This window comes from Corvus moneduloides, chromosome 30, assembly GCF_009650955.1.
Source record: "Corvus moneduloides isolate bCorMon1 chromosome 30, bCorMon1.pri, whole genome shotgun sequence".
In the NCBI taxonomy this organism is placed as follows: domain Eukaryota; kingdom Metazoa; phylum Chordata; class Aves; order Passeriformes; family Corvidae; genus Corvus; species Corvus moneduloides.
Window position 1 is genome coordinate 563,253 of NC_045505.1, and position 21,011 is coordinate 584,263.

General features: G+C 54.0%; 1 protein-coding gene across 4 annotated transcripts in view; it reads right to left on the bottom strand.

Moving 5' to 3' along the window:
* The window catches only part of R3HDM2 (R3H domain containing 2), a 41,520-nt gene that overhangs the window by 19,712 nt on the left and 797 nt on the right, over positions 1–21,011 (bottom strand). For 2 of the 4 annotated variants that reach the window (XM_032093878.1, XM_032093875.1), the window contains exons 1-5: positions 10,460–10,694; positions 2,188–2,386; positions 1,376–1,417; positions 865–951; positions 520–646 (exon numbers count right to left, since the gene is read on the bottom strand). In XM_032093878.1, coding sequence (XP_031949769.1) covers positions 520–646; positions 865–951; positions 1,376–1,417; positions 2,188–2,355 — 424 coding nt within the window. In that variant the 5' untranslated portion in view covers positions 2,356–2,386; positions 10,460–10,694. Of the gene's footprint in view, positions 1–519; positions 647–864; positions 952–1,375; positions 1,418–2,187; positions 2,387–10,459; positions 10,696–21,011 lie in introns of those variants that run through there. The other 2 variants (XM_032093877.1, XM_032093876.1) reach the window with 2 other exon arrangements.

Genomic DNA, 21,011 nt, shown 5'->3' on the forward strand with positions numbered 1-21,011 from the left:
TTCAAACCAGCACCTGCCCAGCTCAAATCAGCACCTGCTCCAGTTCAAACCAACACCTGCCCAGTTCAAACCAGCACCTGCCCCAGTTCAAACCAGCACCTGCTCCAGTTCAAACCAGCACCTGCCCCAGTTCAAACCAGCACCTGCCCAGTTCAAACCAGCACCTGCCCCAGTTCAAACCAGCACCTGCTCCTGTTCAAACCAGCACCTGCCCAGTTCAAACCACCACCTGCCCCAGTTCAAACCAGCAGCTGGCTCCAGTTCAAACCAGCACCTGCCCCAGTTCAAACCAGCACCTGCCCCAGTTCAAACCAGCACCTGCCCAGTTCAAACCAGCACTTGCCCCAGTTCAAACCAGCACCTGCCCAGTTCAAATCAGCACCTGCCCAGTTCAAACCAGCACCTGCCCATTTCAAACCAGCACCTGCCCCAGTTCAAACCAGCACCTGGCTCCAGTTCAAACCAGCACCTGGCTCCAGTTCAAACCAGCACCTGCCCCAGTTCAAACCAGCAGCTGACCTCGAGAGAGCATCTTCCTTGGTGTTTTTTCTTTATTCTTGTCTTTTTCTTCTTTCTCCACCCCATCTTTCGTGGATTTCTCCTCTTCCTTGTCAGAGGGGCAGCTCACGTGCAGCTGGATGATGTCCTGGGATGGAACAAAGGACGTTGGAGTCCCTCGGACATTCCCTGAGCCACAGCTGGAGATGCCGGTGGCTGAGAAAAGCACCACGGGAAGGTCTCAACCAGCTCTTGTGGGAATTTTTTGGCTCCCCAAGGCACAGGAGAGAAGACATGGATCATTTCTAGCAAAACATGGATTTCCTGGGCTTCTACACTCCCAAATTTGTCTCATTCTGGGCTTACCTGAGACTCCAGCAGCCCATCCACGAAGGGGCCCGAGGATTCCTCACACACAGCCAAACTCCTGACCAGTTTAAGCTTTGAGTTAGACTGGAAAAGGTAAAAAAAGAGTGGTTACAACACCTCAGCCAAAACACACCCTGGAATTCCTGCAGCTGCACTCCCAAGGCACTTGTGCAGCCATTCCCAATTAAACTGCTCAATAAGAGGGATATTCCCCACAATGTTCAGGGATATACAATGACTTGGAATCCCTGAACAAGGAGTTGTTTTATTCCTTCAGCCTTTGAACCAAACTTTAGGTGAGAAGTTCCCTGCCTGAATTCCTGCACTCCCTGACTTTCAGACAGAGCAATTCCAGCCTTTATCCTGTTAGAAAGGAGCACACGGAAATCCCTGTCCTGCCCATCCTCTGCTGCACGTGGCCTCCAGAGACAGGAAAGGCTCAGGAGCAGCATCCCAAGGCTGGGATCAGGACTCAGCTCAGAATTTGGGATGGCAGCAGAGCTCCTACCTTGGCTCTTTTCCTGGCGTGTCCATGGCTTGACGTTCGCTTCTGTGGAGAGAGAAAAGGGAAGGGAAGAGGCTTAACCTGGAATTCTGCCATTCCTGGGACACAAAAGGGGATCACGGCAGAGACACTGCTGCTCTGTCTGGAGAGCCACCGAGCCCAGAAATCTCCCCCAGTCCATCCCCAAGTGCCTGGTCAGGCTCTCCCTGCACAGCTCTGGCTCTGCCCATGCAGCTGTGAGCACATCTGGCAGCTGTGCCAGCCCAGAGCTGGAATGGCAGCAGCAATCCAGCAGGCAGCTGAGGGTGGGAACTGCTTCAAGCTCCACAAGGAGCCACAAGCACAGGTGGCAGGAGAGCAGAGCGGTGGGAATGAGTCCCAGCACCCGCAAATGATGCTTGCACTGAGCTTTTTTTCCTTATTGAAATGAAATCCCAAAACATTCCCGTCCTATTTTTAACTGAAGCGCAGCAATAGTCAAGCAGCATTCCTGAAACCAAGCTCTCCCTGGATGCCTTCACTTGACATGAAGTCATTAACTCATCCTCAGATCAAAGAAAGGAGTAAGAGGGAGGTGACAGCCCTGGCACCAGAACCTGGGGACAGAGCACGAGTGTCCCCAGGGAATATTTCAGTTATTCCACTCCCAGGCTCAGGGAATATTTCAATCCCTCTGGCCAGCGCAGATTCAGCTAAAGAGGCAGGGAGCAGGCTGGAAAGGCTGCCCAGCATGGAAAAGGGGGCCCAGGCTCAGATCCTTTGGGAAGGGATGGGAAGCAGCAGGTGAAGGCCCAGCTCTCCCTGCCCACACTCACCTGAGATTCCTGGCGCACGCTGACCTCCTCCCCCCCATCCTTCTCCACCTCCTCCTTGCTCGGTGACCTGGATACATATTTGGTTTTGTTCACAGATTCCTCAACCACTTTTTTTTCCGATTCCTTCATAATTTCCAGGGACTCCTGTGCCGTGTTGCTGTTGGACATCTTCAGAGCCCTCCGGCGCAGCGACGGGCACCTGCAGGACAAGGGGCAGGACAGGGACGGGGGGTCAGGGGTGCACAGATGTTCTCTCTGGACACAAACTCTTGCTCGTGCAGGCTGAAACTTCCTTGGAACCCACCTCGTGGGCAGATCCCAAACCCACAAATCCCAAGCACTCGGATCAAGCCCCCCCCACTCATCCCCCGGGTGCAGCCCCAGCTCAAGGGCATCTGGCAGGAGCTCTGTGGTTCTCACCAGGATTTTGGAGGCACCAGGGCTGGACAAAGTCCCTGAGGTAGACAGAGGTCCCGAAGCAGGTAAGTGATGGAGAGAGAGACTGAGGGCAGCTCTAAACCAGCAAACATCACACAGGTGAAATAAATTCCAGCAGCCAGAGCTGTGCTCTGCCTCAGGGCAAACCACCACCAAAAATCTGCATTTCCCCAAATCCCAGCCCAATCTTTTTGGAGTCAGTCAAATCTTCAGTGAGAAAATGGCCTTGTATCCCAAACATGCTCTGGGAGATAAGGCAACCCTGCTGTCTCCTTCTGGCCAGATACTTCAGGACAAGTGGGACTCGAATTACACATGAAGACAAAAATTCCTGCTAAAGTTGCATTTAATTGCTTCCCTTTGATTAGCAAGGAGCAGGCAGCCCCCAGAGCCCCTGGAAGCACCTCTGGATTAGAGTGGAGCCTGGACAGGGCAGTGCCTGTGCTTTGGGGTGCTGAGAGCCTCAACCAGGACCCACTCATCAAATTAAGTGTTAATTCCAAACTGATCATCTGGAATCAAAACATCAGCCCTGCCCCTAGAGCTCATCAGGAACTGGAGTGCCAGGACACAGGGAATGGCTTCCCACTGCCAGAGGGCAGGGTTAGGTGGGATATTGGGAAAGAATTCCTCCCTGGGAAGGTGGGGAGGCCCTGAAATGGATTTCTCAGAGCAGCTGTGGCTGCCCCTGGATCCCTGGAAGTGCCCAAGGCCAGGTTGGACGGGGCTTGGAGCACCCCAGGATAGTGGGAGGTGTCCCTGCCACGTCAGGGTGGGATGGGATGAGCTTTAAGGTCTTTTCCAACCCAAACCATTCCATGATTTTATGATTCCGGTCACTCAGAGCAGCTCTTGGGAGTCTGAGCAAGGACTAAACCAGCTCCACGTGGCTGTGGAGGGATGTGGCACTGGGAAACACCTCTGGAGAGACAAGTTCCCAAAAAGAAAAGGGGAGCCTAAATCAGAGCGAGGCTCAAACAAAACCCCTCATACCAGAAAACACATCTGATGTTTAACAACTCATTTCCAACTCCTTTGGCAGAAGGTGGCTGAAACAGAGCCAGACCCCACGGAGATTGATCGGCTACCGACTCTGCACAGGGACAGCTGATATTCCCAGACTATTCCCCTTTAATTTGTGGAGCTGCTGAGCACAAAAGGTGTATTTGACATTTATGCAGTTACTGGAATCACTTCCAGACACAGAAAGCAGGAGAATGCAGGCAACTGCCTCCATTCCATGGATTCTTACGGGGCTTTGTAACAAATTTGCCAAGACACGGAGGGCAGGTGCCCCAGGGCGTGTGGGAAATGCCAGATCCAGTGGGAGACTGGAACAGGACTGACCCACGGAGGCAGCTTGGCCACCTCAGCTTCCTGCATTCCATCACCACCTGCTCAAGGCTGCAGTGAGTGAGGCTGCTGCCAGTGCAGGGCCATAGATGGGACAACCAGGAAAGGGAAAAGTTACTCAACTCAAGGCTAAGCGACACCTCAAGTGGGTGGGAAATATCCCAGAAAATTTGTGGGAAAAAGGTGCAGGGAAAGCATCCATCCTGCAGCTGCGAGGGCCTGTCCTCCCCCCAGTGGGCTGATATCCAGAGTGGTGTTCCCAGGGATGCTGTACAGGGTGACGAGCCCCACACGAGGGAATCCCACGCTGCTCCGACAGGAATTAGGTCAGGAAGGGAAAAGGGAACGCTTTGCCTGATGTGCCTCATTTGTGGGAGGATTGTGCAGGGGGTGAAGGTGGTAAACTCTGCCTCCCCTCACCCCAAAACACTCCACACTGTAGGAAACTGCTCCAGGCTCATGCCCAGGCGGGGGGCTTAAACATTCTGAGAGGATCTGGAGCAGATTTGGGGAAGGGAGGAAGGAGGCAGCACCGGAACTGCACACATGACACTCAAATAAAGGAGTAGGTTTTGTACAGCTCATTCCCTTTGCACCACCCACCCTCTAACAAGCTTTTCCCCCCAAGCCAAACACCTCAGCCAAATTTAAGAAGGATAACAGGATTTTTTTCTATCGTGCTGCAATGTAACTTCAGCATCACACGGGGAATATTATCAGATTTCCCAGAAAAGACAACTCAGAGCCACAGAACTGACATTTATCAGCTGCCCCCTCCTGTTACAGCTTCCGTCCCTGCCAGCCAGCCTCCGGGACGTTTCCCTGCATACAGAATCCAGGGAAGATCTGTGCACTGCTGCTTTCCAGAGGAGGATTCCTTGCGGGATGAATGAATCAGCCCCGCTCCCTCGGGCAGCCGTGGGATGCAGCGAGGGGGTGGCAGACACGAGTGACGGTGACAGACAGGGCTTGCGGAGAGCGTGGAAGTTCAGAGGACTCGGGGAGGGGGTGGGTGGGATTGAGCTGGGCCTTGGGAGAGAGAAAGAAATCACACAGATGCAACACAAAATCTGTGTCAGGAAAGAGAACGGGAGCAAAGGTGGGAGAAGGTGGAAGGGAGGAGGTGGGTGAGGTGCTGTTGCTGTTTTGGTTTGGGGATGGGGATTGGCAAAGCAACTGGGCCAGTGACAGCAGTGACTGGGCACACTGGGAATGCTGGCCAAGGGCCAGGGAGTCGGGACACATTTACATCCTCCTCCTCACTCCAGAAAGGAACATGGAATTCCACCTCTGCTGCCTTCTTGCCACCTGCAGTTCACAGCTGCCGAGCCCTGGGAATGCAGCAGCAGCAGCAGCAGCAGCTCCTGGTTGGGCAGGGAATAAAAGCAAGAAAGTTCTGCATTTCCAGTTCAGATGGATCCGGCAGCAAATCTGGAAACGGCAGGAAGCTCCTGCTAAATAAACTCTCTTCCTGGCCTTGTTTCTGAGGGAACAGACCCGCTCCTGAGCTAAATGAGGGTGCAAAGGAGACATACGGCTGCCGGGTGCAGCTGCCCACACACGGCTCTGGTGGTGCAGCAGGATGGAGGGATCTGAGGTGGGGATGGAGGGGTCTGAGGTGGGGATGGAGGGATCTGAGGTGGGGATGTAAGGGTCTGAGATGGGGATGGAGGGGTCTGAGATGGGGATGGAGGGGTCTGAGACAGGGATGGAGGGGTCTGAGACAGGGACGGAGGGATCTGAGGTGGGGATGGAAGGATCTGAGGTGGGGATGGAAGGGTCTGAGACGGGGATGGAGGGGTCTGAGACGGGGATGGAGGGGCCTGAGACGGGGATGGAGGGGTCTGAGACGGGGATGGAGGGGCCTGAGACGGGGATGGAAGGATCTGAGGTGCCTCAGCCTCTCCCTCTCAGGTTTCAGGGCTAAGGAAACAGGTGCTGAAGGAGGGGATTGTCCTGCTCTGCTTTGGGGCAGCCTCACCTCAAGTTCTGTGGGGGCAGTTTTGGGTGCCACAATATGAGAAGGATCTAAAGCTATTGGAGAGCATCCAAAAGAAGGACATGGAGATAGGGAAGGGTCCGGAAGGGCCACACAAGGAGCAGCTGAGGGCACTTGGCTTGTTCATCCCCATCTGCAGCTTCCTCACAAGTGCCAATCTCTGCTCTCCACTGACCCAGGACTTGAGGGAACGGCTGGAGCTGTGTCAGGAGATGCTTAGGGTGGTTATCAGGGAAAGGTTTTCCCCCAGAGGGTGCTGGGGCACTGACCAGGCTCCCCAGGGAATGGGCACGGCCCCAAGGCTGCCAGAGCTCCAGGAGTGTTTGGACAACGCTCTCAGGAACAGGGTGGGATTGCTGGGGTATCTGTGCAGGACCAAGAGTTGGACTCAGTGATCGCTGGGGTCCCTTGCAAATCAGGATATTCCACGATTCCAGGCGGGTTTCACCTTCCCAGCACCTACCCAAGCCACGGCCACGGGAAGCAGCGTCAGTGCTGCAGCATTCCCACCTGGCTTCCAAGACAAGACTCCTGCCTCCCTCCCCTCCATTTCCCTTGGCTTTCCCAGACTCGCTCCACGGGACACTCAACAGGGCCGTGTCCCCGTGGCAGGGCTGGGATGGAACGGCCTTTACGCTCCCTCCCAACCCAGATCATCCCATGCTGTCCCCAGCACCCACTGTCCCCCTGTGCCGGAGTTTGGGGGCAGCAGCACCCACCACCCACCACCACCGCCCTCCCGCCGGGTACCAGTGATGCTCTGGCGAGCAATTCGCTCATTGGCTGCCCGGCAGCCAATGGGGAGCCGAGCTCCATGGCAACGGGCCCTGTCGCCAGGAGCAACGGGGCGGGGGTGACTCAGGTCCCCCCATCCCCGGCGCGGCAGAGGCTGCGGAAAAGGCTTCGCACAGGGAAAAGCGGAGGCGGCGGGGTGGGGAGGGGGCTGCCACTCCCGGCACGGAGCCCCTCGGGCTCTGCCGGGCCCTCTCCGTGCCCAGGGACTGTCCCAGTGGCTCCTCCTCGGCCAGGGAAGAGCGGCTGGGACAATCCCGGCAACCAGGGGCACCTGCCAGGTGCAACAAGAGGCCGGGAGGGAAGGATTTGTTAATAGGACTAAAGCTCCCGAAATATCTCCATCCTGGGCTCCACTCAGCACTGCACCAGCAGCCCCAGCAGCCCAGGAAAAGTCTGCAGGCTCGGCTGGAATTCCGACAGGTAAAGAGCCTTTGGAGCTCGCTCCCCTTTCCTCCTGCTGGAGAAAGCAGCTCCCAGTCAGGTAACAGCTCTGACTGGGACAAGCTGGTTCAGTGAGAAACCCCAAACGCAGCAACACTCATAAACTCCAACTTCAAAGCCACCTCTCCTGAATTCACTCCTTATTCCTTATCATCAGTTGGAGAGGGATTTAATTCCTCCCTACCTTACAGTTCCCACAAAACCCAGCAAAAGTCCCCACAGGAGGCCGGGCGTCTCTGCCTGCACAGTCCCCGTGCTTAGTCATTGCTTTGAGTCCTAATCTCCACCCCCACATGACATCAAATCCTGAAATTCTGATGCAGATGGAAGGGTTTGAGTCCAGGTGAAAAGGGGGGCAATAACCTTACATGAACAAGCAGACAGGAAATGCAGGTCAGTCCGAGTGAATTCTGGAGAATCAGGAGGTTTCCTTGTGGAAAACATCTCAAAGCACAACCTCATTTCAGGGGGAATAAAATACTCGGATATTTTGGTACCTCCCCCCATCAAGGCAAGGACTAAACTCAGGAGAGGTATCAACTTCCAGGAGTATTCTAGGAGTGTGACCAGTATCGGGACTGCCAAAATAATTTCCATGTGACACCCAGGGATCGCGTAAAAGTGTATAAAAGTTTTATAAACATCAATATTCCTTCTTTCAGGAAGGAATTCCTCCCTGTGAGGGTGGGCAGGCCCTGGCACAGGGTGCCCAGAGGAGCTGTGGCTGCCCCTGGATCCCTGGAAGTGTCCAAGGCCAGGTTGGAGCAGCCTGGTTTAGTGGAAGGGGGCAGAATGAGATGAGCTTTAAGGTCCCTTCCCATCCAAACCATTCCATGATTCCACATTCAGGTCCTTTCTTCCACTTTCCTCACCTTTCAGGCCCTTTCATGTCCCACCTGGGCACACCTGAGCCACAGCCCCACCTGATCTCTGCTGCTCTCCAGCACCTCTGGGTACAAAAATCTCTGAAATACTCTGACCTGGATGGGAAAACTTTGTTTAAACCTAATTTCCACGTGTGGAAAAGGAAACACAGAGAATTCCTGCTCCAATTATCCTGTGCCTCAGCTTCCAGACACTGACAGGGTAATGCTGGGAGAAAGGAACCCACTGCACCAACACCTCAGGAATTAAATGGTCCTAAGGAACATTTCCCTAAGGAAAGAGGGATTAAACAGTTTTAATTCCAAGTTGTCCGAGCCTGGAGCTCCCAGCACCAAGGGCCGCTGTCAGCCCTGCTCTCCCCTCAGGTAGGAAAAGGGACATTATTGGTTTGATGTTAAAAGGAAAGGAAACTGTGATCCTGCTGTTCTCTTCTCCTTTGATTTTTGGGAGCTGCTTTAGGCTGAGCGATAACCTTCTCACCCCTCGTTCACAAAATCTGGAGGAGGAAGAAACCCAAAACCAACAGCAAAAAAACCCTGACCCCAAAAGAGTTAAAAAGTGAAGGCTCATCAGTGACACAGCCCTGGAGAACGAAGGGCTTCCTGGAGAAGGAAGTGCTGCTCCCAATGCAGCACTGAAGCTTTGTGGACAGTTCCTGAGGGCTCCTGGGCAGAACTATGGGAGAGAGGAAAGAAATCCAGGATGAGAATCCCCTGTCAAGAGCTCCCTGCTCCATTTCACACCACTTCCCACTTCCTCATCACGAGCTATTCCTGTATTCACCCAAAGAGCAGGGAACTGCTCCGGTGACGTCAAAGCAGTTTCCCAGCAACAATTAATGAGGGCTGTCCACCACAGGGGTTTCCTGAAAAGCGAGCAAGGAATTATCCACCTACTTTCCACAGTGTCAGGATGCAATAGGACAGCACTGAACAGGGATTGCTGTTAACCCTTCCATGGCTTAGCGGAAATCCCTGGCACAGCTCCCACCGACACGCTCCCAATTTTTCTGGAGAATCCCAAGCAGAATTCCCTCCTGAGCCCATCCGTAATGAGGCACCTGTGCTGGAGGTACCAACCAGGCTCAGGAAAAGATGGAAAACAGCTCTTCTCCTGCTGGCAGCTGCTCCTGTGCTGAGCCTGCGCCAGGCAGCAGCACCGGCATTAAAAATCTGGATGAGGGAACAAGGAATTCCCTCACCTTCCTGAGCTGACCCGGCTGGCAAAGCACATCCCCAAACTTTGTTTCTCAAACCCAAACCTCCACAGGAGGAAGGCACGAGGCAGGAATGTTATCTGCATCCCTCCTCCTGCTCTCCAGCTGCTGCTCCCGCTTTTCCCCATGCCGGCAGAGGACACAGAGCCACTTGAGACGTGGGATGTTCTCCAGGTGGGACCCAGAAATGGATTTGAACATAGGAAAAAAATGGGGAAATCATGATTCAAAGAAAAAACTCAACTTCATCTGTTGGCTGCCAGCAGCAGAAGTTGGGATTGAGTGTGAAGTCTGAGGAGACTGAGGAGCAGGTAGAGAGATCCCGAGATCCCAAAGCACAGTAACCACACCTCAGTCCCAAGGAAACCAGCTCCCAGCACTAAATCTGGAATGATGAGAGCACAACTTCTTGGGCATGAGGCAAAACTGGATGACGGACACGTGCGAGGAGGGGGAAAAGTCAACCCAACCTCCTGCTTCCACTAAACCCAACTCAGTGAGAGGTCTAAATTAATTTTTAAAATGGGGTTAATGTATCAGTGATTACAAGCACCGTCCTACAGAACACCAAATTGCATAAGCCACCCCGAAAACGTCACTTGGCACACAGCCAACTGAGTAGCCAACATTCCCCATCGGCTAGCCAGCTCCAAACAAGTAAATCCATTAAAATATAACCCAGCGAAAGAGCCGGGAAGGTTCTGTCTTTGCAAAACAACGGGAACTACCCAGGAGCAAGCTGCAGACGCTTGGAGCACAAGGAGATTCCATGATGCCGTCAGGGGAACTCCTTAATGACATGGCAGAGCACAGGATGCCGACCGGGGATTCCCTCTCTCCGTAGGTGCATCCCCGGCAGCACAAAAGGAGGAAGAGGAGAGCGCATCTCACGCTCCCAAGTCCTGACTGAGATCCCAGAGACACATATTCATTTAGTCCAGCTCCATTTTAAATTAACCCCATCCAGCAGCAGAAATCCTGGCACTTCCCAGCGGGAGAGGGACACTGCCAGCTCCCCATCCCTGAAATATTCGCCCACATTCACGCTGCATTTTGCACTGGGGAAGGGAAAAAGAAAAGTCTGATCGATCTTTCTTTTTCTCAAGCCCCAAATAATTAAAAGCTCATTCTAAAAATAAACTCACCGTGGTGGTTGTGCACTCTGAGCACGTCAGCTGTTTCCCGATTTCAACAGAGACTCCATGGCCACGACCAGTTCAAGAGGAATTCTGCCAGGATAACATCGCTCCCGGGAAGCCCCTGCCAGCCCTCCCGAATAAAACGCTTGTGATCTTTGCGGCTGCTCCGGCGAGCTCAGGGCTCTGACAAGCGGCTCGGCAGCGGAGCAGATCCCAGCTGTTCCCAGGGATGTCAGCACAGCTCTGCCAATAGCCACATCCACACCCCCCCTCCTGCTCTCCCGCAAATCTTCAATGGAGCTGCCTCCGCGCAGCCCGAGACGCCGTTAAAGACGCAGCATCCATCCCCTGCCAGCCCCGGAGCCACCCGGAAGGGACCGGGGGGTCCTGGTGGATGGGGGGCTGGATGTGAGTCAGCAGCGTGCGTCCTGCAGCCAGGAGGGTCACCACATCCTGGGGGCATCAGCTCCAGCACCGCTGGACAGTGAGGGAGGGGACTGTCCCACTCTGCTCTGGGCTGGGGTAGCCTCATCTCCAGTGCTGGGGGCAGTTTGGGCACCACGATAGGGAAAAGGTCTAAAGATACTGGAGAGTGTTCAAAGGAGGGACATGGGAATGGGGAAAGGTCTGGAGGAGTCACACAAGGAGCAGCTGAGGGCACTTGGCTTGTTCAGCTGGAGAAGAGGAGACTGAGGGGAGACTCCTCGGCGGCTGCAGCTTCATCCCGAGGGGCAGCTCCAACCTCTGCTCTGGGGACCAGGGACAGGACCCCAGGGAATGGCTGGAGCTGTGTCAGGTTGGATATCAGGAAAGGGTCTTCCCAGAGGGTGCTGGGCACTGCCCAGGCTCCCCAGGGAATGGGCACAGCCCAGAGGCTGTGAGAGCTCCAGGAGCCTTTGGACATCACTCCCTGGGATGCCCAGGGTGGGATTTTGGGGTGTCTGTGCAGGGCCAGGAGTTGGGATCAATGATCCTTGGGGGCCCCCCCCTTCCAACTCAGGGTATTCCATGATTCCATAAAAGAAGGGATGGCAGATACCACCCAAGGCATCAGCAGCCTCCAGAAGGATTCAGGTGCGTGGACAACACCTAACACAACACCCCACACCTGCCCAGGTGGGTCACAGCCAGCCTTGCTCTGCTCCTGCCACTGCTGCCGCAATTCTTCTGAGGGGTCACTTTGTTAGCGGTTTAATTTCAATTCAGTTCTTTATTTTTCTTGCTCATTCATTGGTGATTAAATACAGAGAGGCAGAAAACAAGAAATGCAAACAGCCCCAGAGAAGTTGGAAACCTTTTGCTTGCTTAAACTTTCCCCAGAAAGGCGTTTTCCACCCCAGACTTGGCGATTCTGCAGGCACAGAGGCCACAATCAAATCTGCTCTCCACATCCCATGGATGGAAAATGGGAGAGAAAGGAATTATGAGGGACAAGAAGACAAAAATCACCTGCAATGCTCTTCCAGTGTTATCAAAGGTCCCAATTCATCAACCCACACCTTGGAATGCTGAGACTCCAGGGATGTGGTACAAGATTTTCCCACCAAAAGGTGCAAGGAAGACGGATCCAAAGGATCCCAGTTCCTTTTATGTCTCCCATTTCTGGCCACTTCAAGTTTTTTTTACTCTCAATTCTGCAAAGAACTTTTCCAATGAAGGTACCTGGGCAAGAAAACCAAAGCACAACCTCACAGGCTCTTTGAGAAATGGGGACCAGGGTCTGAGCAGGGGGAGGAGGATGAGGGGCTTCAGCTGAGCTCAGCCTAAGGAGGATGAGGGGCTTCAGCTGAGCTCGGGGGGGGGAGGAGGATGAGGAGCTTCAACTGAGCTTAGTCTAAGGAGGATGAGGGGCCTCAGCTGAGTTCAGTCTAAGGAGGATTAGGGACTTCAGCTGAGCTCAGCCTAAGGAGGATGAGGGGCCTCAGCTGAGCTCAGTCTAAGGAGGATTAGGGACTTCAGCTGAGCTCAGTCTAAGGAGGATGAGGGGCCTCAGCTGAGCTCAGTCTAAGGAGGATGAGGGGCCTCAGCTGAGCTCAGTCTAAGGAGGACGAGGGGCCTCAGCTGAGCTCAGCCTAAGAACAAGGGGCCTCAGCTGAGTTCAGTCTAAGGAGGACGAGGGGCTCCAGCTGAGCTCAGCCTAAGGAGGATGAGGGGCCTCAGCTGAGTTCAGTCTAAGGAGGATGAGGGGCCTCAGCTGAGCTCAGTCTAAGGAGGATGAGGGGCCTCAGCTGAGCTCAGTCTAAGGAGGATGAGGGGCCTCAGCTGAGCTCAGTCTAAGGAGGATGAGGGGCCTCAGCTGAGCTCAGCCTAAGGAGGACGAGGGGCCTCAGCTGAGCTCAGCCTAAGAACAAGGGGCCTCAGCTGAGTTCAGTCTAAGGAGGACGAGGGGCTCCAGCTGAGCTCAGCCTAAGGAGGACGAGGGGCTCCAGCTGAGCTCAGCCTAAGGAGGACGAGGGGCTCCAGCTGAGCTCGGGTTCTGCTGCTGCTCAGGAGCTCCAGAGGCAGCGGCTGCGGCAGCCCCGGTTGCTCAGCAGGAGCCGGGCTGGAGCCAGTGCTGGCAGCGCGTGCTCAGAGTGATTCTCCGTGGCAGCCAGGCCAGCGGGACCCAGGGATCAGCCCAACAGCTCAGCACCAGCTTTCACCCCCTTTTAACTCATCTCTTTGGGGGTTGGTTATTCCTGGCACCCAGGAATAGGTCCCTGGAGTGTGAAACCTGGAGCTCTGAGATACTTTGCAAGTGAAGAAGTGACAGAAAGGGGCAGAGGAAGCATTCCCAGGGCAAGGATCACTGCTCCACACGGAGCCTTCAAGCTCCCCCAAACCCAGTGAAGCCAACAGCTTCATTCTGCTAAGGAGCATCCTGCGGTCAGAGGTGGCCTCAGGATCGTGAAGGATGGGTGCTGGAGCCTCAGGATCGTGAAGGATGGGTGCTGGAGCCTCAGGATCGTGAGGGATGGGTGCTGGAGCCTCAGGATCGTGAGGGATAGGTGCTGGAGCCCTGCAGTGGCAGGATCAGTGCTGTACAAGGAGAAAACCCAGGATGGGTGCTGTCCCCTTCTTCTCCCTGTTTTCAAAGACCTGAAAACAGATCTCCCTGTTTTCAAAGAACATCCCATTGGTTTGGATGTCGAGGCCTCACTGTGTGTAGTTAAAGGAGGAAGAAAAGCAGTTCCATGAGAGCCTGCAGACCTGAGCTCTGGCATTTGGGCGGGTGGATCAGCAGATTGCGGAATGCGAAAGCCTCCGGCCCCAAGACGTGAGCACCTGCCCCAGACAGCACAGGTGCAGCCTCCTGCAGGCTCATCCAGCTCTTCCCAAAATCCCCGTCCATCGCTGCGAGCCAGCAGCATTTCATCCTCATGGAACACAGTGCAAGTGAGAGGATTTCCTGAGCTGCATCCTTCTCCTTACATGGGAGACAACAAATCCCGTGTGGAGGGAGGAGGAGGAAGAAGAAGAAGAATGAATCAGCCCCAGCAGCCTGGACAAAGCCCCACGGAGCAGATTCCTGCCTCTCACACCGAGAGCCCTCGGCTCTGGAATCGCAGCCACAAAGAGAAACTGGGTCAGGGAAAGCGGGGACGGGGAAGATGCAGCAGTTCCAGGTATTGCCAGTGCTCCCGGCTGGCAGGGAAGCTGCCAGTGCCCAACGGTCACAGGGAAGAGGAAACAAAGGGAAATGCAACAAGACATTCCCTCCTTCCCTGCATGAGCCCAGGCTCTGTCTGGCAGCCCAGCTTCCATGGAGAGGAGTCAATTAGGAAGTGGATAAATTCCACCAGAAGGGGGAAAAGTCAGACACTAAACCAGTGGGGTGGCACTGGTGCAAGTCCCCACCAGCAAGCAGGACTGGGATCTCCCAGAGACAGACAGTGGCTGGGAAGGGAGAAGAGCTTTGCCAAGGGAATTCCATGTATCCATGCACCCACCCAGAGCACAGAACTCCCTGTCCCCTCAGACTGGGGGAAAGCCCCAAATCTGGGACAGGCTCACGTCTCACTCCTGTCAGCCTCAGCCCCCACAGCACCACGGGGACGAGGGAGAGGAAAATCCCCAAGGAGCTGGAGCACAGATATTCTTTGGGATGGACCTGACCTTGCTCAGGATCCAGCAGCGGCCATTCCCAGCGTTAATTACTGGAGTGCACAGGTGGAACCACGCCCCAGACAGCGGCTGCTTCCAAGGACATGAGGAGCACACGGACTGCGGAGAGGAGCTGGAGATGGAGAGGCTGCCTGCTGTGACTCAACGTCAGGTGCTGCCAGGTACCCGCCAGCATCCGAGCATGGGGGTCAGCGAGGACACAAACACTTGGACAGACACCACAGAACCACATGGAGAGTCAAGGACCTTCCCAAGTCCTCCACGCCCACAGTCTGATCCCGTGTTTTCCTCGGCATGTGTGCAGAGGTGACACTTCCCGGGCTGGAAGCGTTCTCCAGGCAGCACAAAGAATTTTAATTCCACTTTCTATTTTAAAAAAGGGCCTTTCCATTCAAACCTGGCTTGGCCATGGATGCATTATCACGGCAACCACTCCCTCCCTGTCTGTCCCAGCATCAGACACCTGAAGATCCGGAGGGTCTGGGCCTGGCCTGTGACCCCTTGACCCCTCCAGCCCCTGTCCGAGCCAGGCCCGGTGTGGTTTGCCATGAACCAAATCTGTCAATGGCTCAAGACAGACACGTGGGCAGCGCCGAGCAGGGAAAACGTAGCACGCTCCATTCAGCTCCAATCCCTGATAAATAATTCAGGAAGAGAAATGCCGCAATACAGAGCCCAGCAAGATTTAAAAATAGACCATGCGCCGCTCCAGAGGAATGGAGGGAAGGAGAGGGGTGGCAGGAACGGGAGCACGAGGGGTGCCAGCAGCTCCACACCCCGACCCCAGCACAGGTGTTCACGTTCTCTTTTAGCTGGGAATTTAACCCAATTATTGTTAGCACAGCAGCAGCGTTCCAGACTGGATCCTGTCCTGGATCGGAGCCCTGCAAGGAAGCAGAGTCCCAAAAAATGAGCCCCAGCAGGAGGAAGGATGTAGGTGGGTACTACCCCAAATCCAGCTGCAAGCAGCCCAGGCACTTCCATTCATCACCCATAACAGCAGCTGCTGGACAACTGTCCCAAGAGCTGTACCCCAAATTATAAAGAATGTTGTATTTCTAGATATATAAAATGTATAAAAATAGATAAATATACAATATATCCATCAAAACCATACAAATATCATCACACAAACACCACTCCCAGTCAGGCAATAAGCGGAAAACTCTTGTCTCAGGATTCCATCACCCTTCCTGCATCCTAAAAAAAACCCCAAACCAACCCAACTTTGTGCTACCCTAAAATACCCAACTCTCTGAACAGTGTAGGTGTCACCTGGATTTTCGTGGTGGCGATTAGAACACAGAAAGGATGTAGGAAGATCATTTACCAGCTCCTTCCACCTGTACAAAACACTTCCCATTCCCTATTCATTATTAATTAAGCTCAGTCAGAGGTACAGCCCCTTTATCCCAGTTTGCCACTGGGATGCTCTAAAGGGAAAAATGGGCTTTCCAGGTTTTGCAGGAATACTTTGCCAGATGGCTGCGTTCTCCCCTCCTCTCTCAGCTTCAAAAATAGCTCCAGAAAGACACGGATTTTTCCCTGCTTCCTCGTGAACAACGATCCCAGCTTCCCAAGGACTTGTGAGATGGGGAACTGCCACTAATAAGAAAATACAGAGTGAGATTTTCCTAAGGAAAAATAAAATTGTGTCATGTATAGGTGATTAAAAACCTAATAACTCTGGACTCAGAGGCTTTCCATAAATATTTTGCAGTTTTCCCAACAAACATGAAAATAAATGTAGGGAAGACATGGCAGCAGCTGCTGTGAGGAGACTCTGACAGGACACCAAAACTCCCAAAAAAGCTGCTGGTCAGTGAGGAGATGGAGGAGAAGCTCCCAACGCTCCCACTAGTGGCAAGTCAAGACTCCTGCGATCCAGAATCCACCCAGAATCCATCCACAGAAGCTGGGAATACCCGTAAGGATTGACAGGCGGGTGGAATGAGATGAGCTTTAATAAGGTCCCTCCCAACCCAAACCATCCTGGGATTCCAAAATTCCCTGGTAAAACGGAGTTGCTCTCACCAGCCCAGCAAATCTGCTGCTGGACCCTCCCAGTCACATCCCAGTGGGAATTTAGGATTTTTTCCTTATTCTGGGAAGCTCTGTGCTGTTGGGATCACACTCAGCAGGAGGGGCTCACGTCCATCCAGGCAGCGCCAAGGACACCAACTGCTTCCATACATCCCATGTCCCTGTTTGAAGGCAATCTGTGGGGGAGAGCTGGGAAAAGAAAACCCCAAAATTTTGGGATACAGACACATTTAAAGGGAGAGAGCAGGCTGAGACTGGAGCAACCAAGCCACTCACGGAGGCAGGACACAAACACCTCAGCATTCCCCACATTCCAGGTTTTCCTTTTCCATGCTCCCCGCTTTCCCCTCCATCCAGGGTCAAATCCCAACACCACTGGCCTCAAAGCTCAGGGCTGTTTGGACATAGGGAAGCAGACAGGATGGGATCCTGCTGGGAAGGACATGAACACCTCAGCATTCCCCACATTCTGGGTCTTCCTTTTCCATTCATCCTCCTTTCCCCCCATGCAGGGTCAAATCCCAACAGGAGTGGGCTCAGAGCTCCTGGTCTTTTGGGTTTGGACATGGGGAACCAGGCAGGACAGGATCCTACTGGGCATCACTGCATTCCCCACGTTCTGGATCTTTCTTTCCTGCTCCTGCTCCCTCCTTCCCCCCCATCCAAGGTAAAATCCCACCAGGATTGGGCTCAAAGCTCCTGGGATGGACACAGGGAAGCAGGCAGCAGAGGATCCCATTTCCTCATGGAATTTCCTGCCTGAAGCCTCCCCAGAGAGGTCAGCTTCCAGGATAACACCTTCCCAAACAAAGCGGATTTTGTGTCTAAACTCAGCTCAGGAGAAATTAATTCCTCAAAGAAAAAGATGTCAAAGCAAGAGCAAAATTTAAAAAACTTCATTAAAAAAAACCCAAAAAGAGCTGCTCTGACGAGTGGGCTGGGCCTGCCCACACTCAATCAACCCCAAAATTCTCCGGGAAGCATCGGTGACTCAGCCTGCGGCACACACAGACAGCTCGTGCTCCGGATCCGGGATGGAGCTGCCCTTCCCAGGAACCCCTGGATCCGGAGCGTGTGCCGGGGAATCCCGGTGCTGACAGGCACGAGGGAGACCCCAGCCCATCCCACACCCCTCACCTGGGCTGCAATCCAGGGAGGGATGGATCCCAGCTGGGGTCGTGGGATTCGAGGGAAGGTGCAAGGAAAGATGAAGGAGAGCTGGAGGGGAGGGAAACTCCCTCAGGTCCTTGAGTGTGTTTGAGTTCAACAAGGTCAAGTGTTGGGTCCCGCATTTGGGTCACAACCACCCCATGGAATGCTCCAGCTTGGGGGAAGAGGTGCTGGAAAGCTGGGAAAGGCCCTGGGGTGCTGTGCCAGCAGCTGGACACGAGCCCAGGTGTGCCCAGGTGGGCAAAAGGCCGATGGCACCTGGGATTGTCCTCCAGTGCTGGGTCCAGTTCTGGCCCTCACGGCCACAGGGACACTGAGGGGCCGGAGCGTGGCCAGAGCTGGCCAAGGGCTGGGCCAGCAGGAGAAGGGTCTGGAGAACTCCTGAGGGAGCTGGGAAAGGGGCTCAGCCTGGAGCGAAGGAGGCTCAGGAGGGACCTTTTCACCCCACAACTCCCTGACAGGAGAGCGGAGCCGGCTGGGGTCGGGCTCTGCTCCCAGGGAACACCAGGATGAGAAATGGCCCCAGATTCCTCCAGGAGAGGGTCAGGATGGACAGCAGCAGGAATATTACATGGAAAGAGCGGTCGTGCACTGTCAGGTTGTCAAGCACCATCAGGTCTGCCACTTGTTTCACAGAATCATGGAATTCCTGAGGTGGGAAAAGATCTGCAAGGGCATCAAGTCCAACCTGTGACTGATCCCCACCAGAGCCCTGAGTGCCGCATCCAGTCATTCCGTGGACACCTCCAAGGATGGGAACTCCACCACCTCCCTGGGCAGTCCCTTCCCATGCCTGACAACCTTTTCCATGGAAAAATTCCTCCTGATGTCCAACACAAACCTCCCCTGGTGCAGCTTGAGGCTGTTTTCCTTTGTCCTGGTGCTCCCTGGGAGCAGAGCCCGACCGCCCCCCAGCTGCCCCCTCCTGTCAGGGACTTGTGCAGAGCCACAAGGTCCCCCCTGAGCCTCCTTTGTTCCAGGCTGAGCCCCCCCCCAGCTCCCTCAGAAGTTCTCCAGCCCCTTCTCCTGCTGCTCCAGCCCCTTCCCAGGCTCCACTGTCCTTCTCCAGATACACTCCAGGCACCTGGAGGTCTCTGACCTCTCCAAACACCAACAGGCACTTCCAAAACCCATCCTTAAAAAAATGATTCAGACCAAGGTAGGAGGTGAATCCCCCTGTCCCATGCATTTGTTTCCTCCCAACATCGCCTTCCCTGCCAGGGCACAGAAACACCAACATCTCCCTGCTGCTTATTCCCTTGAGGAATGAATCCGCTGGGAGTTCTGCCCCTGCAGCCAGGCTGAGAGGCTCAGGATCATCTCAACAGGCATTAAATCATTTTAACATGGGCTTCAACCTCTGCTGGAGCCTTTGGATCCAGCCACAAATGGATATTTGGGAAGAATTTAGGGCCAGGAAAGCGCCTTGGCACAAGAATGCAGGGGAAGCACCGAGTATTGGCAAGATCAGTTTATTGAGTTTCTCTTTAGACAAAAAAAAAAAAAAAAGCCCTTTGAAAAGTCTTCAAGGTGCCAAGCTGTGTTCCCTGCCTCTGGCTGCACCTCCTGCTCCAAATTACTTGGGAATAACACTGAGTGACCCAAACCTGCTGCACTGGAGTGATTCAGGTGGGAGAGGAGCTCCCAGAGCTGCTCTGGAAGTTTGGACACAGATCCCTCTGTGGTGCCTCTGGGGCAGCCACCTCCTCCTCGAAGACAACTAAAAAATAATCCATTTATTAAAATGAGCTCTGATCTGGCTCTAATTTAATAGTAAATGAGATAACGAGGTGAAGTGAACTGCAGAGGTGCAGACAGAGGCACAGAGAGCGGGGCTGGGAGCAGTGTTTGCTGAGAGGGGTGATTTAGGCACCTCAAAGGGGTGATTTAGGCACCTCAGAGGGGTGATTTAGGCACCTTCTCCCCAAAATCAGGGGTTTGGAATAGCAGCACTGCCACGACCTTAAATTTAGCAACACAAATGGCATCAGTGCTATAAGGGGAACTCGATTCCAACGGAGGATCCGGTGTCACAGCCAGCACCAGGGGTCCTGTGGAACAGCTGGAAGGAGGGATTGGACATGGATATTCTCCACTGCTCCAAGGCAGCACTGAGCCAGAGGAGCTGCTTCTCCCTCAGGAATTCATCCATCAGCACAGCAGTTTCCTTCCCCTTTGGGTCAGTTCACCAGGCCCCTCTAATCAGGGAATCCTGGAATAGTTTGGGTTGGGAGAGACCTTAAAGCTCATCCAGTTCCAGGCCACCTTCCATTATCCCAGCTCCAAGGTCTGTCCAGCCTGGCCTTGGACACTTCCAGGGATCTGGCATTCCTTCCAACCCCTTTTCCAAGCCAGGTCAGACAACCAGTGACAAGTACCAGGAACAAACAATTCCTGTGAGACTGAGCAGTGCCGCCCTTTCTCCCAACACTCCCCACTCCAGGAATCAGCAGAATCCCAAATCCTCGGCCCACAGTTTCCCAGGCACAGGGATTTCAGCTGTGTGGAGTTCCCACTCTGGTTTGCTGCATGTTCAGCAAACGTGGCCAAAAATCCACCTTGTTCCTCCCAACACCTTTCGTCAGCACTGCAGAATCACAAAAGTATTCCAGGAACCCTTGGGAATTTTCCCAGCATGGAAAAGCTCCTGTGTCCCTGAGCTGATCCATGCTGGCATTAAGAGCACCCCTACAGCAACAGGTCACCGGGATTAGGCAGAGGTAAATCAGCTCCCAGGATTAGGAACCACCACAGGGAGATCTCGGACAAGGGGAGAGAGGTGGGGCCCACGCCAGGTTTGAGCCAGGACATTTAATTTTAAATTCCCCAAAAGCCAACGTGTTTGGGAATGAACAACAAGGATTCTGGTGATGTTCCTTCCCCCAGCCCACCGGCTACGTCTGCTTCCACCAGCAGCTCAGAAGCACAAATTTCTACCAGTCCATTTCAAACAGACCTGAGGACGCTTTAATTAACACTTTAATTAACATCAACTCACCTATGACACCTCCTGCCAGGAGACAGAAGCAACTCTGACCCTCAGCCCAAATTCCTACAGGTACCAAATAAAAACCCTGGGAGGATTTAAACGGTCTCAGGGCCAGGAACACCAAAAAAGAAGCAACAAAACCGCCTTTCCACGTATCCCACCAGCACAGACCCTCCGCATCCCTCCAAACCAGCACCTTCCCACCTGTTGGGAGATCCCAGGACTGGCGATCACTGCCAGGAAAAGCATTTC